The sequence below is a fragment of the Martes martes genome, assembly GCF_963455335.1.
Source record: "Martes martes genome assembly, chromosome: 5".
In the NCBI taxonomy this organism is placed as follows: Eukaryota; Metazoa; Chordata; class Mammalia; order Carnivora; family Mustelidae; genus Martes; species Martes martes.
This window is the reverse complement of record NC_137892.1, coordinates 37,345,392-37,364,193: the sequence shown is the minus strand read 5'-3', so window position 1 is coordinate 37,364,193 and position 18,802 is coordinate 37,345,392. Positions and strand designations below refer to the sequence as shown.

General features: G+C 36.0%; 1 protein-coding gene across 1 annotated transcript in view; it reads right to left on the bottom strand.

Moving 5' to 3' along the window:
* The window catches only part of FBXL17 (F-box and leucine rich repeat protein 17), a gene marked incomplete at its 5' end in the record, with an annotated part of 499,405 nt that overhangs the window by 328,865 nt on the left and 151,738 nt on the right, over positions 1 to 18,802 (bottom strand). Inside the window, one exon of the mRNA XM_080803904.1 lies at positions 10,792 to 10,899. Coding sequence (XP_080660030.1) covers positions 10,792 to 10,899 — 108 coding nt within the window. The remainder of the gene's footprint in view (positions 1 to 10,791; positions 10,900 to 18,802) is intronic.

The following is an 18,802-nucleotide window of genomic DNA, read 5'->3' as shown; positions in this document are numbered from 1 at the left end:
TTCTGATACAAAGAACTATATCCATCTGTAATTCTACCCTCTCAATCTATTTTGCCCACCTACGAGTAAAAAGCTTCAACCAAATGAGATGAATTTAAAACAGCTGGTGTACATCTAACATATAACTTTAAATATCAAATTATGATTGACCCTAATAATATGTACCGAGTTACTTATACCTTCTCATATCAATGAAAAAAGCATGACCAAGATTTTTGAAAATTAAAAAATAAAAAGTAGACATGATAGCATGTTATTTTTAATCAGTCAAAACCATCTAAGATATAACTTAAACTAACTAGTAACTGATAACCAATAAGCCAAATAACTAGTTCACAACTCCTTACTTAGTCAAATATTTGTCTTTACATTTGCCTCTGTGAACTGACATTACAGATATAGCACTGAGGAAACATTTAAGTTTTGTTTTGTACTAGGAGCATGTACAAAACCTCTCTTTCTTTAATTAAGCATCTAGCCCACTATCCTATTTTGGGGACTCGCCACGGCCTTGTAGCTTCCTTATTCTTTTTTTTTTTTTTTTTTTAGCTTTTTTTTTTAGCGCTCTTATTCTTTACTGTCACATAGCTAGTTGCCCCCTCTCTCTAGCCATAGCTTGTCAAGATCCGTAACAGAAGTATGGCTAGTGATAGTTTGAGGAAGGGTCAGGACTAACCTAAATCTTACATTACATGCAACTCTCTGCTTTATGCTTTGATCTCCGCTACTACAAGATGCTCTGAGAGGAAATAAATATTGCTTCTATTCTCTTAAGTGGGCTCTCATGTAAGAAACCTGGAATGATGCAGAGAGATATATAAGGGTCTAAACAGGAAAACAGAAACCACTATAAGTATTCATTAAATTACATGAAGGGAATTTCATTAAGGAAATTAGTTATTCCAGTGATGCAAAGGCTGAGAAGAAAAACTGGAGAGGCCAGTATAAGCCAGAGCTTTCACAACTGCAGTAAGACTATACACCCCAAGGCTGGAGGGACAAAAGAAAGTCAGTGTTACTGGAACCCACAAGCTATGGCCATTCAATAGAAGCTGGAGCTGCAGAGGATCTGTCCAGGGCTAGAACCATGGGGGAAATAAAGCTGTTGCCAGTAAAAGTACCTGAGACAGAAAGGCAGGGAGAGAAATACCCTAGTTTTTCCCTCCCTTTGGCCTGGCTGCCTCCTACTAAATGTAGCCTGGAGAATGAAGCCCCCGACGATGCAGAAATTAGAGAGAAAAAAGGATCTGAGGGCTAACACAGCTAGGATCAGAACAAAGCAAACGGAAAGAAGGGGAAAGGGGGATCTGGTTTCCAACAATGAAAAAAAGCAGTCAATCTAATGGGAGTTTTTTATAACAACCCAGAAGTATAATTATGCCAGAGTATTCCTGCAACTTGCCTGAGAAACACAGGGTGCTAACCAGCTTTGTTTTCTTCTTCAAGCCAGATGAAAGCTCTAAGAATCATCACTTGCCCTGCTTTCTCAGGCACAGGGATATTATTTAATTTTAAAGATCCAAGATTGATAGCCAATTGCTGTTGAAAAAGTACCTCTGATCAAACATAATAACCAAGAATATCCTCTAGTGAATATAATAGAGAAAGTTCCAGTGGGAAGCTTTCTTTTGGAGAAAAAATAATGTTGATGGCCAATCATCCCACTAGGATATAATCAATTGAAGGGAAGTCTACAGTAGGGAAGCAGCTATGCTCTGAAAGGTTTTGTAAATACAGTGTGATCAACAGCTTTTGTGTAAATGCCTGTGATACCTCTGGGCTGGAGAGCAAACATGTGAGGAGCTCAACTGCTTTCAGTCAATGGACTCTACTGGCCTCTATTATTGGGCCAGTGTGTCTGGAGAAGAGGGAGCTCAGAACCAAACTTCATTACAAAAGTTATTGTGGAAAATAATGAGTAATACTATGTAAGGCCCAAATTCTGGTTAACTATTGAGGATTCAAGCTAAGATTTCAGAACACACACCTCTACTGTCACATAAATAAATCAGCTTTTGACTAACAGAGAGTTACTATGGAAATGAATTCCTTATTGTCCAAGAATGTGACCACAAGAAAGACACAACATAATTTATCTTCCTTTCAGTATCCAGGAGCCCTTTAGATCTTCATTACAAACATCGCACAGTGTTACACAAAATTGCAAAGAAAAATCTGACTATTTGGGTTCTGAGTAATGACTAATGATTGACATAGTGTGGGTGTGTACTGTGTTTAAGTGTGTGTGTGAATGAATATAAAATATGTTCATACACAGGCACTTCTCTGTGGCTGATAAGACCTGCCCAGGTGCAGTGAAAACAGCACTTAAGTAGGTAGCTAAATTAATTAAAAATAAGACACTATTAAATACTATATAATCATTCAAAACTATTAACTGAATACAACTGTCAATGGTTTTATATAATTGAATATGTCCCTTAAATCAATTTGGATCCTACTTAGCTCTAATTCTCAATAAATATTCATTTTAAATTAATAAATGAGAGCTACTTACTTTATTTTTTCTCAGTAATATATTTCCTCATTAAGTTTCATTATAGCTTATTCTCATTAGTCCCCAAATATGTTTTCTCTAATTCGGGAAGTCTGTTCTGACAGGGCCTCATCCGTGTCTACTATCACTATTTATGTATAAACCACAAGACTAAGGCGAAGTAGACTCACACTGGTCCCTAAATAAAATTTCTCTCACGAATCAGTGTGAACGAATTTGAAAGTCTAAGAAAGCATGAAAGCAACATCTCTTAATCTTTCTTAGATAAAGACTGACCTCATGTGTTAGAGACCAGATAAATAAAGTTGAAATCCTTTTTTATAAGAACACTTGCAGCAAAACCACAATTTATGAATAATAAGTGTGTGATAAAAATTCAAGGAGTGAAATGGGGATAATATAAGCAAAGTAAAATAATATTTAAAATATAAAAGCCAAGATCCAAGAAAGGTCCTTTCAAAAAAGACTGCCGACTTTACTCATTTTATATTATATATTTATATTAAAGCCTGAAGCAACCATTTTATCAAAGGATAGATACAACAGAGAAACTCATTTGTTCATTATACTTGTTAGGACTCTCACAAACTGAATCATTTGAAAGATGAATTCATTCATTTTACTAGTGTCACACTGATACATCCTGCTGCTGTAGTTGTTGAAATGAAAATGCAGCAGAAACAAATATATATTACAACTGGAGTATGAGTAACAGAGTTATAAAATATAAGAAGAGTAGCCTCATTGAACAGGGATTACTGATTTAACAAAATGAAAAACTAAAAGTGATATGTTGCTACAGCTTATGTAGACCTTATACTAATTTAGAAAAGTAAAAATCAAAGTCACTAATTCATGCAGTAATAATAAGGTACACAACAGCATATTCACCCAATTCAGTTATTGCTATAGTAGGAATTACTTAAAATGATTTTATTAAAAATACCATTTTAGTTGTTCAGTGCATGAACTTAAATCATTAAATAACCTTTAAGGGGTTCAGGAGGGAAAGGAAAACAAAACAAAACAAAACAATGAAGAACAGACACACAGTCATTAATCTTAAGGTTTAGCACTGGCACTCAGGTAGAAAGATAGGTCACAAATATTTTAAATAAGATTTATTTTCATAAAAATTATTGTACATTTTTATTTTAATGAAAGAATAGGAGTGAATTAGGACTAAAGAGTTATAGGGAACTTTTGTACACCAAGATGAATATTTTTATTACTTTAGTTATTTTTCAACTACATCCTTAGTAACATTCCAAGCACTCTTCCTCTACAACCCTAAAGGTATGGTGATGCTATTATTTTTATTCTTATTTTATAGATGAGGAAACTGAGGCAAAGAAATTTGGTGATTTGCCCCCGGTCATATAATCAGTAGTCATGCCATTAGCTTTGATGACAGAAATAAGTGGGTACTGTCCATTGCAAAACCTCTAAAAAAAAAAAAAAATCGATTCATGGATCATGCCAGAACTAGATAACCATTGCCTACATTCTCAACATTCAGGTTTTGGGCCTAACTCTTAAGCTCTGAACGGCTAAAAGGAACCAAAAGCATGGTTATCCAACAAATACCCCTCCATAATACTCACTGGATCATACTCACTATGAAATACTTTAGAGCTGAATGAATTTAAGAACATGTATTTTTTCCAATCTTAAAATAACTCAAGTACTATAATTACTTAGAAACAAATGAAATTATAATATATGACTAAACACCAATATCACCTCTACAGTAGCAAAATAGTGTGTTCTTCCTTTAGAATAAAGCATTCTAAACTGATCAGTTGCTTGGAAATTTAAAAGGCAAGAAAGTTCATCTTTCATTTCTAGTCTCTGGATACGCAAGAAAAGGAAGACAAAAATTGAGTTAGTTGCATGAATGAACATTCTTTCAGTTACTTATGTTAAATTGACTGAAAAAAAATCAATTTTGTTTTCCTTTAGAAAACATTCCATACTTTCAACCATAAGCACTTTAAAAATACGTGGGTTTTTTTTAAGTTCTTTAAATATGATTATGGTCCAAGAAAATATCAGAAGTTTGGGCATTTTGTTTAGTTGTCTGTTACCTTTCCAAAAAAATTCTCTTTAAAAACAGAAACAAACAAACATCAAAAACTTCAACCAAACCCACAACTGACATAGCCTAAAAATTCAGATCATGCTTATAAATTGAATAAAGCAACAATAAGATCTAATGTAGCATCAGAGTTAATATTATTAACTGACTAATGCGTTATAATATTTAGTAGTCTTATTATATTATTCATATTTTAAAATATTATTAACACTCACAACCTTAAAAATATATCAACAATCTAAAAAAATACATTGACCTCTAAGTTATGGTCAATATGAATTTTTATATGTCATATAATAAAAATGAACTTTTTATCACATATTCTTCTCCATTTTTCTTAGTAGTCATTTAAAATAAGATCTAATAAAAGATTGAAATCATTTGGGGGTGGGGTGCCTGGGTGGCTGAGTCCTTAAGCATCTGCCATTGGCTCAGGTCATGATCCCAGGATCCTGGGATGGAGCCCCACATCCGCTCCCTGCTCAGTAGGAAGCGTGTGTGTCTCTCTGTCAAATATATAAATAAAATATTTTTTAAAAATTAAAAAATAAAAAAAATAAAATCATTTGGGGGCACCTGGGTGGCTCAGTCTGTTAAGCATCTGCTTTTGGTTTAGGACAAGACTTCAGGGAGCCTGCTTCTCCCTCTCTCCCTCTAGCCCTTCCCCTGCTTCTACACTCTCTCTCTCTCTCAAATAAATAATATTTTTAAAAAAAGATTAAAATCAGGGATGCCTGGGTGGCTCAGTTGGTTAAGCGGCTGCCTTCAGCTCAGGTCATGATTCCAGCGTCCTGGGATCGAGTCCCACATGGGGCTCCTTGCTTGGCAGGGAGCCTGCTTCTCCCTCTGCCTCTGCCTGCCACTCTGTCTGCTTGTGCTCGCTCTCGCTCCTCTCTCTCTCTCTGACAAATAAATAAATAAAATCTTTAAAAAAAAAAAAAAAGATTAAAATCATTTGAACTGATTTGATGTAAACTCACAATGGATCTGTGGCATTAAATTCATGAACCCACAGCATTTCTGTAGTTTGTGCTCTAACTACAGATGAAAATTAATTGCCACTTTGACATTTCAGTCTCCATAAATCTATTATTCAACTGATTTTTAAATTAATATTATATGCTAATATACATTATTATCTTGAAAATTTCCTATGTTATTATACATTCTTAAAAGTATGATATTGAATAGTGTGATTTTATCATGTAACATTAATATCAACATTTTTAATTTTTTGACCCCTAAAAAGCTTTTTTTATCATTATGGAAATTTTCAAATATAAATAAGGGTAATGAGAATAAGGTAATAAACCCCCATGTCCTATAACCCACTGGAGGGAAGGTTTTTAACTACAAATGGATTTTTTAAAGAGATATAGAGGTATTCAGGTTATGTACTTCTTCTTGAGTGATTTTTGGTGTCTGTGTCTTTTTTTTTTTTCGTGTCTGTGTCTTTCAAATAAATTTTTCATTTCATCTGTTTTTTTTTAATTTCTAGGCATAAACATGTATAATATCCCCTTATTCTTTTTATATCTGTAGAATCCATAGTTCTCTTGTGATATTGGCAAGTCGTGTCTTTTCTTTCTCTCTCTCTCTCTTTCTCCTTTTCTTAATTAGTCTAAATAGAGATTTATCAATTTTATCTATTTTATCATAGAACCAGCTTTTGGTTTTAATATTTTTTTCTTTTATTCTTGTTTTCCATTTCACTGACTTCCCTTCAATCTTTATTACTTCCTTGCCTCTGCTTACTTTGAGTTTAATTTGCTCTTTTTCCTTAAGTTTCAGAAGGTAGAAGTTCATGAAGTAGAAAGTCACTAATTTGAGATCTCCCCCTTTTCTTATATAGGTGCTAAGTGTTATTAATTTTACATAAAGTATATTTTAGCAGCATCACATTAAATCATCACTATTTTGTTTTCATCCTCATTCAGTTCAAAATACTTGCTATTATCTCTTTTGATTTCTTCACTACTCATGGGTTATTTAGAATTGGGTGCTCAAAGGAGATCAATCTACAGACCTCTGGGATTCCCTACATAGTTCTCAATGGACTTCTCTCCACTCCAGTACTCTGTCCTCCAAACTTTGGCTGTCTTGGTCTCCTGGACTTTGTTTTGTCTCAACTCAAGAGTGTCTGCTGAGTTTTGCCTGCGTTACCCCTCCTTGTGCTGCAAACCGGAACTTCTTCCTTTACATTAGATGGAGGTAGTCATAGGACTGCTCTTGCTTCTCATTAACTCAGGGATCACTGTCCTTAGTTGGCAGATATCCAGTGTGTTAAAGACTACTATTTCGGGGTGCCTGGGTGGCTCAGTGGGTTAGAGCCTCTGCCTTCAGCTCAGGTCATGATCCCACGATCCTGGGATCGAGCCCCGCCTTGGGCTCTCTGCTCAGCAGGGAGCCTGCTTCCTCCTCTCTCTCTGTCTACTTGTGATCTCTGTCAAATAAATAAATAAATTTAAAAAAAAAAGACTACTGTTTCATATATTTTATCTAGTTTTGGGGGATGTTTCAGGGAAAATAGTAAATCTAGTCCCTATTACGCCATCTTAGTTGGAAAAAGAAATACAGGTTTTTTTTTTTTTTAAATATATATCATTATGAATCCACGATTTTTATACATTTGATTTGCTTTAATCCATTGCAGTCATTTTCCTTCTCAATGCTCAAAGTATGCCAACCTAGCCCAGTGGGAACCACTTCATGGTTGTTTTGGGTCTTTTTGACATGTTTCTACTAGTTCCTTTAGTGGCAAATGATACTGAGGCACTACAGTCTAGATATTAGGGGTTGATTACATATTCGCATTTGCTGAATCCATTTTTAAAATATAGGAGGGAGACCAAGATAGAAATATTTTTTATTTATAAATAGGTACAACTGCAGTGAAAAGAACAAATACATCTGTGTTGGAGAAGACTCAACTATCGCAAATAACAAGTCATAACGTTCTCAACTGTTAAATGGAGACCTTGAAAGTTCTTAGTATTGCTTCCTAAATATGGATCTAAAGTTTCTAAACACAATCTAGTGAAACTGACATTATCTTCTCAACTTGAGTGCATTCAGTCTTAGCTATTTCTGGACTCTAATTTACAGTCATAGGGGCCTAGAAGGAAGAGCTCTTACTCCAATATTGTTTAATATTAGCAGAATTCCTCTGAGGACTAAAGGTGTGTCATCAGTAAATATTGCAGAGTGAATAAGAGTCTAGCCAATGCTGAGCACATCAAAGTAAATTAGGCCCAAGGAACCATAGTTATAGGATATCAGTATTCTTCCACCTATTCCCAATCTTCTGTCTTCTTGTCCTCAGTGTAACAATCTGAGCTGTCACAAATCCCTAATTTTTCTTTCTAAATTACTAAAGACTTGACATTTCTTAGTTTCAGGGAGAGCCCCGCATAGTCCCTTCCAGGTCAATGATTCTTAAATGTGTAGATTCTTCTGGCCACAAGTAACTCTAGAAAGAGATCATCTAATTCAGCACATCTCTTCATTGACAGGAAACTAAGGCATGGAGATTTTATACCATTTGCCTTTTAGCAAACTGAGAGCACAAGACAGAAAAGTAATATGTTGGAGAGAATTTCTAAACCATATAAAATTAAACAAATTTAAACCAATAGCTCTCAATACTCTATATCTCACATCTCTGTAATCATTTACTTAAAAATAACAAACCATGATGATAATAAGGATAACACAACTTCCCAGGAGCATTTACATATTAATAAACATTTTGTAAATGTAAATTATATTTTGTATAATATTATAGTATGAAAACTATCAGAATGCAAATATTTTAACAAAAAAAGCTTTTATTTTAGTAAAACCTGAGTTCTCTTAGTTTTCAAAAGATGAAACAATTAAAACAGCTTTACAGAAGCTATGCATGCTTAAAATGTTACCTTGCCTTCACTTGATTCCAGGAAACTAAGCAATACTATAACACAAACCAGTCTTCTCATCAAAGCAAAAGACTTTGTTGAGCAACAAAGAGATCCTCAAAAGTTTGTGGACCAGCTTTGATATTAATCCAGTAGATTCGGACTACTGACAGTCCAAACCACCAGTTCTGGCCTGTCATCTTCAGAAGAACATTCTTAGTAATTTAGCTTTCCAACACAGACACTTGCCATTTGCTATAGCTGCTATTTTGTTACAGAGAGTCATTCTGATCTTTTAAGTACCAGTGTACCATAATTTTTGGCCATCTCAGAATGCTCAGGGAAGCACTTACTGATCTAATAAGTCTTGTTTTGTCTTTAATGAGTACAATTTCAAGTGATCATAAAAATCCCACATATGGTCATTATAACACTTGTTGTGCACAATCTGTTCATCCAAAGGCATTTCTACTCTATACTATAAACAACATTAGATGTGACTAGAAAAACATCATCCACCAAGATGTTCAGGCCAAGGTTATAGGAAATGACTAAAAATTATGGTTATGTATCGTCTTGGTTACACTAAGATATTCTGATAGAACAATAATTGAGACTAATATGCTTTTCTTTTCCAGTAGCTTTAGGCTCTGATCCTCAAAATACAATTAAAGCTCATCAATTATCAATCACTAGAGACACAGGAAAATCACAGTATGTTTCAGACACACTAGACCGAAACAGTGATTTGGTATTTTTTCCTCAAAGTTTGCTCTGACTTTTCAGCAACTTAGATATCACAAAATCCATTTTAATACTAGCAGCTAACATTTACTTAGCATTTACTGCAATCTCCATACTGAGGCAAACACCTCGCATATATTATTTCAATTAATACCCTGAAAAATAATTTCTCCACTTAGTTAATAAGTGCCAGAGCCAGGATCCAAACTCAAGCTAACAATAGAGCCCAGGCTCCTAACCACTGTGCCTTACTGACAGAGTTCATTGTTTTGTTTTGTCTTTTGGTTTGGTTTGTGTGTGTGTGTGTGTGTGTGTGTTTTGTTTTTGTTTTTTCACCAGAGTCCTAAGTAACTCACAATCATTTGCTCTTTTCCTAGAAAGGAAAGACTAAGATTATCTCCCATTAAACTGTAAGCTTAAAGAGACCTGAAGAGACCAAGCCCAAAGAGACCTGGGATCTCACCTGTTTTATTTCAACATTGTGCTATTAACACAGCAGTTGCCTAATAGTAATGAAATGAGGAAAGGGTGAATGAAAAGATTACTCAGCTATTAAGTGTGAATGGTAAGATTCATACCCATTCTCCTAAGTACTACATGGGACAGTTAAAATCTATTCAGTGACAAATTTCAGATAATACACGGATAAATTTTATACTAGCCAGTTTTCCATTACATTACACACATGTAAGAATTTATTCCTAATTATTTTAAAGCTCTGGAGTGAAGATGGCACGTAAGTGAGAGGTTACAAAGGAACTGGCATTGTCATCATTGCTAAAATGTAGGATTTCATATATGTGGTATAAAAGTGAACTCTTTGAACTAGAAGGTTAATTTTTGACACAGATTTACCTCTCTTTTCACCTTTCATGTTCAGCTTAATTATATGCACTGGCCATATTCACTTCTTAAAAGCCAAATGCTCAGAGGACCTAATTATACGTAACCAATTAAAACCTTAATCAAAATATATTCTAAATGCAATAAGTTAATGTTTAAATAATTTTAATGCATATATTTCATAGTCATTAGCAATGAAAAAGCAAAAAAGTAAGCTTCTTGTTTAAATGAATGTCCCATTTAAGAAAAGCTAAGTTTGGTACTATTGCTTTAAACTGATTTTAACTATCAAACCCTAGTACACTTCTGTAATGGTCTGACTATTCCTCACTCAAGTACATTCAACAATGCTAGGGCACTGATATGAATGAAGGAAACACTAAGGAGGGGGCGCCTAAGTGGCTCAGTTGCTTAAGTGTCTGCCTTCAGCTCAGGTCAAGATCTCAGGGCCCTAGATTGAGCCCCGCATCATGGGGCTGCCTGTTTAGCAGGCAATCTGCTTCTCCCTCCCCCTCACCTCTGCCCACTCCACTCGTGCTCATGCTCTCTCTCTGTCTCTCTCTCAAATAAATATATAAAATCTCTTAAAAAAAAAAAAAGAAGAAGAAAGAAAGAAAGAAAGAAAGAAAGAAAGAAAGAAAGAAAGAAAGAAAGAAAGAAAAACACTAAGGAGATGGAGCCATGGCACCTACCTTGGTAAGGTGAATGACTCCTTTAGAAGTAACTGAACAACCCATGAAGCCAACGTACTGAAGTTCAGGACAGTGTTCAGCAAATGCTTTCACCGACTGGTCTGTCACCTAGGGAAGAGACGTGAAGAACATTATTTAAGGTGGTGTTCCAGTCAGTTTAAGGATCTGGCTCCTGCAAATTCCCTCTGCCGTACCTTGTATCATTAATATTTCCCTTTCCATTGGAGCATTTGAATCCGTATACAAACATGCAGCAATATCTCCTGTGAGTATTTTAAATTTATGTTTAAGCTCTACACCCAACATGGGACTCAAACTCACAACCTCAAGATCATGAGTCTCATGCTCTTCTGAGCCAGCCAGGGACCCCTCTCCTGCAGTTAAAAAAAATTCTTCCTTCGTCTCATGTCCCTTTTTCTCTATCACCCCCCCATTTTTTTTTTTACTTCTTCATAGAAAACATCTCAAAGATGCCAACGTCTCTACCATCACTTCCTCCTATCCAATCTCTCTCAATGTATAAATTTCCTACTGATAAATAATTCTCATACTATAAAATTCACCCTTTCAAAAGTACAGTTCGGTGGTTTTTAGCATATCCACAGGTTATGCAATCATCACCAATATCTAATTCCAGAACATGCTCATCACCCCCAAAAGAAACCCCATGTCCATTAGCAGTCCCTTGCCTCTCCCACCCCTTGCCCTCAACCCATGGCAACTTTCAGTCTCTAAGGATTTGCCAATTCTGAACATTTTTTTATAATGCAAATTATATAATTGGTCCCTAAAATGCAACAATGGTCTCTTTATAAGTTTTCTCCCTTCAAGTGTTTCTTCCAAGGAATCTGATTTTTGCCCCTCACTGTTTCAAATTCTTTAAATTTGGGTGGTTGGTGGTTAATTCTGTGTGTCAACTTGACTACACCATGGGGTGCCCAAATATTTGATTAAAGAGTATTCTTGGGTATGTCTGTGAGGATATTTCTGATGAGACGACCATCTGAAATGGTAAACTGAGTAAAGCAGACTGTCCTCCCCAATGTGAGCGGGCCTCATCCAATCCATTTGAGGTATGAATAGAACAAAAAAAATTGAGTAAGGGAGAATTTGCTTGCTCTCTCTTTCTCTCTCTCTCTATCTTGCCCTTTCTCTATCTGACTACCTTCAAGCTGAGACATCAGGCTCCTACCTTCAGATTCAAACTTGGACTGGAACTTACACTGTTGGATCTACTGGTCCTTATTGCCTTTAGACCCAGATTAGAACTATATCATCAGCTTTCCTGTGTCTCCAGATTGCGACCTCAGATTTTGGAACTCCTTGGCTTCTATAAATGTTTGAGCCAATTCCTTACAATAATCTCTCTATAGAAACACACACACATACCCTCATACAGATTCTGTTTCTCGAAAGAACCCTGACTAATGTAATGCATATTAGAATCCCCTGAGGAGTTTATTAAAACCTCAGAACCAAAAAGGGTGAGGCTAAAGCTTCTGTATTTTTAAAAAGCCTGTAGGTGTTTGAAAGCTTGAGATCCCAGTGTTGCAAAGAAGTTACCTTGACAGCTTTTGACATTTCTGCCTGGCCCTGCTTTATACAAAGGGCAAAGTGAAATTCCTTTTTTGTCCCTCCCCACAACACCACCTCTGGGAAAATTTCAATGTATAAAATTATCTTCGTGTAATTATAATAAAATTTTCTTCACTATTCTACAAAGGGTAATTTATAAAAGAGGGTCCAAATATTCTCTACCATAGGCTTAATTTCAGATTCACTTCCTTCACAGTCAAGATGATAGCAACAAGTTAAACACCTTTGTTAGTTTTTCAAATAGCAGCGACAATTCTCCTTTGCATTAGCTTTACTATGGGTGCCTCCTTGTATCTTCCTTATCTATTCTGAATAGATATTGAAAAATAAAGGTATGTGGGTAGCATTAATTCTAAAACAATCACAAGAACATTTTCCTAAAATAATGAAACCAACAGCATCCATGGTACATCTGATAAAAGATTAATTCTGCCCTCAAAAGTAAAGTATGCTTTAGCATATTAAGACTAAGGATGCCATTGATAAATTAAAAATGGGCCTTCCTGACACTCAGCGTTCTAAAAACATTATGTTAACAAAGAATGTTTCAGGCACTAAAATTGCCTAAAGCCTCGATGGAAACCAATTTCTTTTTTTTTTTTTTTTTTAAGGGGGTGGGGGCTAACAGGTTAATACATGTGGTCAGTTTGTTAAATACCCTGCGCAATTTCACTCTAACATCTAGCCTTTCCTGTATCCATCTTCAAGGAAGGAAGAGGAACTCCGATAAGGATTAAGGACACAAGAAAGCTCAGGTATCAGGTGTTAAATCTTTCACAGAGAAGAAAAAAGGGTATTAAAAATTTGGTTTGCCAGTCTCTCATTCAGCTCATGCAATCAGAATAAGGGAGCTCAGAGGAGATTCCAGCATCAACAAAGTCCTAGAAGTCAAGTAAAACTGTAAGTCCTTGGGATATAGAAACATTAGTAGCCTTGGGTATGTTTTAAGAGACTAATAAAAGGGCCTTGAAGATTTGGGGTGGGGTCTGGTTCCATTCCCAAGGATAGAAGATCACTTAGAAATGGGAGGCTAAATGTCTGGCAAAAATAAGTATTGATAACAAAATGCAGGTACTGGTGAGTGTTAGCTTCTCTGAGACCCTGCAGCCTGACTGCCTCTTTTCAAATCCCAGGTGGGCTACTTATTAGCTGTGTGCTTTTAAGCAAGTCCTTTCATCACTCTGTACTTTTTTCCTTCTATATGACAGAGAAAATAATACTATCTAGCTCACAGGGTAAAATATGAGGGTAGATAATGCATGTAAAAAGTTTTGAACAGTGCAAGGTACATTGTAATTGCTCAATACATCTATTATTAGCTATTATCATCATAACAATCACATGTTCTCCTTTCTTTAGTATTCTAATTCTTAGCCAGGACTAAGGGGTTGTCACGTGTAAGAAAATAATTTCCAAAAAAAGTGTGGTCAAAGTATGCTAGCTTACTCTCCTACTTATTCCAAGAGATACTGATCATAATTTGGGGGCTCTAGGTTATGGGCTAAACTGTGGGATCAGAGTGAGGCAAACAGGTAAAAGTTTACTACTGAACCATTATGATAAAAAGAATCCCATTTTGTTAAGGTTCTCAGCCTGGACTATACATCAGAATCACCTGAAGAGCTTCCCGATTTAATTTCTGGCAGAGAGCTATATCAATTTTATTCTGTAAGCTCCCCAACAGAGCTTAATGTGCAGCCTGGGTTATGAAGAAGTTTCAAGGTCTTTCATTCAAAATGCGGTCCTCAAACTAACAGCATTGGCATCACTTGGAGCTTGTTAAAAATGCAAAATCTCAGACCCCATCACAGACCTACTGATTCCTAATCTGCATTCTTACTAAGATCCCCAGATGATTTTTTTAATAAGTAATCTCTACACCCAATGTAGGACTCAAATTTACAACCCTAAGATCAAGAGTCTCATGCTTCATGGACGAAGCCAGCCAGGCACCCTCAAGGTGATTCATATGCAGCAGAAGCTTGAGAAATACTGCTGAAGAGACAAGGGATTATGTCGTCTTCTTGGGGACATAAGGAAGCAAAAACTGGGAGCTACCTCATAACCCAAGCACTATGGAGAATTTTTTAAACAGCCTTATTGAGTTATAATTTATATACCATAAAAATTCACCCATTTGAAGGCTAATTCATTGAATTTTAGTAACTTATATAGCTGTGCAACCATCACCACAATCCAAGTTTAAACTGCTTCCATTACACGACTTCCAAAATCACCTTTATCCTTTTTGCCCATATGCAGTTAATCACAGCTCCCCTCCCAGGCAAACGGTGACCCGCTTTCTGTCGCGGTACGTTTGCCTTTCCTAGAAATTCCACATAAAAAGAATTATACCATAAGCAGTCTTTTGTTTCTAGCTTCTTTCACTAGCATAATATTTTGGAGGTTCATCTTTGCTGCTACATGTATCAGTTGTTGGCTCATTTTATTGCTGAGCAGAATTCCATTATATAGCGACAATACCTTTTGTTTATCTGTTCACCAGACGATAAATATTTGAATTGTCTCCAGTTTGAGCTTTAATAAATAATGCTGCTGTGATCATCCACATGCAATACTTTGTATGGACATATATTTTCATTTCTCTTGGATAAATATCTAGAAGTAGAATTTCTGAGTCATGTAAGTTTCATTTTTTACATGTTTTAAAAATCGGGTTGTCTTCTTAAGTTGTAAGAGATCTATATACTCTGGATACAAAGTCCTTTATCAGATATTCGTTTCACAAATATTTTTTTCCATTCTATGCCTTGTCTTTTCATTTTCTTAATGGTAGGCTTATCTTAGCTCTAACATTTAGGTCTATGGTCCTCTAGGAGTTAATTTTTGTGAATAGTGCAAAGGTGATATTCATTTTTTTTTTCAGACAAACATCCAATTGTCCTAGCACCATTTGTTTAAAAAAACCGTATCCTATGGAGGAATGCTTAAAAGCTCCAACTTGGGGAATGCCTGGGTGGCTCAGTCTGTTGAATCTCACAGTCCTGAGTTCGAGCAGCAAGTTGGTCTCCACCCTGGGCATGGAGCCTCTTAGGGGAAAAAAACAAAACAAAACAAACCCAAAACATGAGTATGAGCTGTGTGCAGAGATTGAATACATAGTCCAAAATCACATTTATAAAGAGCTACTCTCCAAGCAAAATTAGTGACCCTGTACTGCTCATCTTCTGCTCTTTCTCTTCCAGCCAAGAGTTTTTTAGTCATATATGGTCATCATATATGGCATATAAAAGTCATATATGGCCAAATAAAAACAAAACAGAACTCCAGCCTGGTATGGTTGGCCTTGGAGGATCATATTTGCTCACAGACTGTGGGAAAACCAGGCAGCAGACAAGAATTTATAGGCAAACAGAAATGTAGCTCAGGTTTTAGAAAGAAACATCATAAAAGAAGGAAAGAATGAGATCAGCTTGCAAAGAAAATTTTGATCTCTTAGTCAAAGTTGTGATGGAAAGAGGAAGATGAACCTCAAATTCAATAGTGTTATCTCTTTACATGGCAGAGGTACAGAAGGATCATATCCCTAAATTGGCATTCAAAAGCCACACTTTTACATCTGCAAAAGAGGGTGCAGATACAGTTAGTGTCACAAAGACAAAAGCACTGGTGGTAAGGAATGTCTGTTGTGTCTTCAAGGTTGAGAGAACCATGAAAAGCCTAAATAATACAAACATGCACAAAGATTCTAGTAGAGTTTCAGTTTGTGAATCTTAAGGGGGCCTTCTCCAGTGGCTAACCTAGAAGCAAATGAAAACCAGTAATGCAGGGGGGCAGAAAGGAAGAGGAAGCTATTGCTCACAAACTCCTGGGAGCTGCACTCAATCAGGTATCTTTCTTATGAAATCTAACATGGGGACAAGTGAGAAACATTTCCAAGAGGTAGAAATAATGGTCTATAAAATTCTAATACAGGGGAGAAGTGTAATAGTCACTGTGGTGGAGATAGCCATATATGACTAAAAAACTCTTGGCTGGAAGAGAAAGAGCAGAAGATGAGCAGTACAGGGTCACTAATTTTGCTTGGAGAATAGCTGTTTATGAATGTGATTTTGGACTATGTATTCAATCTCTGCACACAACTCATACTCGGTAAAGATTTGGGGTACTAGCAGCCAGAGTTGAAGAGGGAGTAGGTGATAAAACAGCTAAATGTTACAATAAAAACAATAAACAATAAAAACAATAAAAATGGCTGTATTTATTAAGGCCTTATCCTATGCCAACCTTAAGTCCTCTCTCTGCATCATCTGGAATCTTCATTACAACTGTAAGAGGCATGGCTATTTCCATTTCATAGGTGACCAACATAACCCTATTAGAGACTGACTTCCCCCAAATTACACAACTAAAAGGTGTCAAAATGTGGAGCTTAAACTTCAATCTTTAAGGTTTTGAAACCCATGTTCTTTACCTTATACAACATAGGTTGTGATTCATTTCATGGTGCTAATCTCACTCAAATGCAAGAGCAAATTCAAGGCCTTCCCTTCAGCCCAAAGAAACAGAGTGGCAGGGGTCAAGGCACAATGGCTCTACTTTTCAAAGAGTTTTCCAAGAGAAGTGCTACCCTTGATTACTTATTTCATCTCTGCAGATAAAATAGGTATGGTGCCAACACTGTGATAGTCTTCTATATCCTGAGAACCCTCCCAAAAGAGGGAAGCATAGGAGAACACTGGATAATCTAATTCAGAAGTGTTGAAGAAGCAGGATTAATAGTAGTGAATTATACAGTCACACAAGTAAAATTGGTAATCCAAGAAAATGCCTTCATCTAGAAAGAATTAAAATTAAAAACAAAACAAAACAAAAACAAAAAATAAGGATGGGAGAAGCTTTTATATAAATTTCAGGATTCTAAATGAAGAGATGCAATTTTATTCTTATTTTAACACTTAAATGTTTCCTTGGAATATGGGAGAAGAGATCCTTCTTTCTCAGATATCTGGGAATGAAAGGACTTTGTAGTATTAATTCTAAAAAGGTGGAGCAACCTTTGGACATGTTTATACTGCTGGCATTCGAGCAGGTACATGAGTGTACTAATATAAAACTATTTCTTGACCTTGCTGAAAAAACTTTAAAAAAGTATTTTTCTTAGACTTCACCTGAAACCTAGTAATCCGGGACCCAGAGATATATACTTTTAATAAGTTTTCTTAATGATTCTTACAGAATCATTCCAGAAACAGTCCAATTTGGGGGGTCTCTTTTTAAAGTTTTTACTTAGATTCCAGTTAGTTAACATAAAGTATAACATTAGTTTCAAGTGTACAGTTTAGTGATTTAACACGTACATACGTCATCCAGTACTCATCACAAGTGCATTCCTTAATTCCCATCCCCTATTTAACCCATCCTCCCACCCTCTTCCCCTCTGCTAACCATCAGTTTGTTCTCTGTCGTTGAGTCTGTTCCTTGGTTTTCCTCTCTTTTTCCCCCACTATGATCATTTGTTTTGTTTCTTAAATTCCAGTTGGTCTCCCCATCTATCCCATTTACTACTCTATCCCCGGTGCTGGGCATAGGACCTGGCATACCACAGAAGCTCCAAAACTAAAAATGACTGAATAAATGAAGTACTGCTTTGATGCATGTTAATGGCTTCTTAGTTCAGTACTGAAAAACAACAAATCCTTCTCATGCCAAGAAAATGTGAATTGTCCATCTTATTTGTACCAAGAATCAAAGAATAAGATAAATGGCATCATGAAGCTAAGGATGGAGTTTTCAAAGAAAGCGAGAGCAGCACTTCAATTCTGGAGTGGACGGGAAAACTAATATGGGGGAATTAGCAGCATAGCTAGCAAATCTCACTCGAGACCTCAGAACCCATTCAAGGCCTTCTTTCTACCTCCAGAAAAAAAGAGCAACAGGGATTAAAGACAGTCTACTTCCTAGGACTTTTTCAGAAGGAATGCTAACCTTTGCTCATTTTTTTCATCTCTTATAGTCAAAGTGGTCAGTGGACCTGTGGGGTGCCCTCATCTTCTGAATGCAAAATAAAGCCAACATAAAGCAATCTGCTTAGGTTGGGTTCTAACTGAGCATTATAACCAAAGGGCAAAACATTTTCATGTGTCCCGGTTTTAGTAAGATTCACCAGACAAGAAAAGCCATATGGATGCCAGGCAGGAGACAGTGGAGTAGTTTGGTTGTCTGAGGAACTATTTGGTATTAACTGTCTGAATGGATTATGGGTTTAAGAAAGCAGAAGGAAAGTGACCCCAGTAGTAAATGACTACCCCCCTCTACTTAATCAGCACTATCTTTTTAAAATAAACAAAGGAATGTTTATAGAGTATTTAATGAAGGGCTTATTTCACTCAAGGTTGCTGAGTTTCCTAAATTCCTTTAAGTCAACAAATATTTCAGTACCTACTACAGTCAT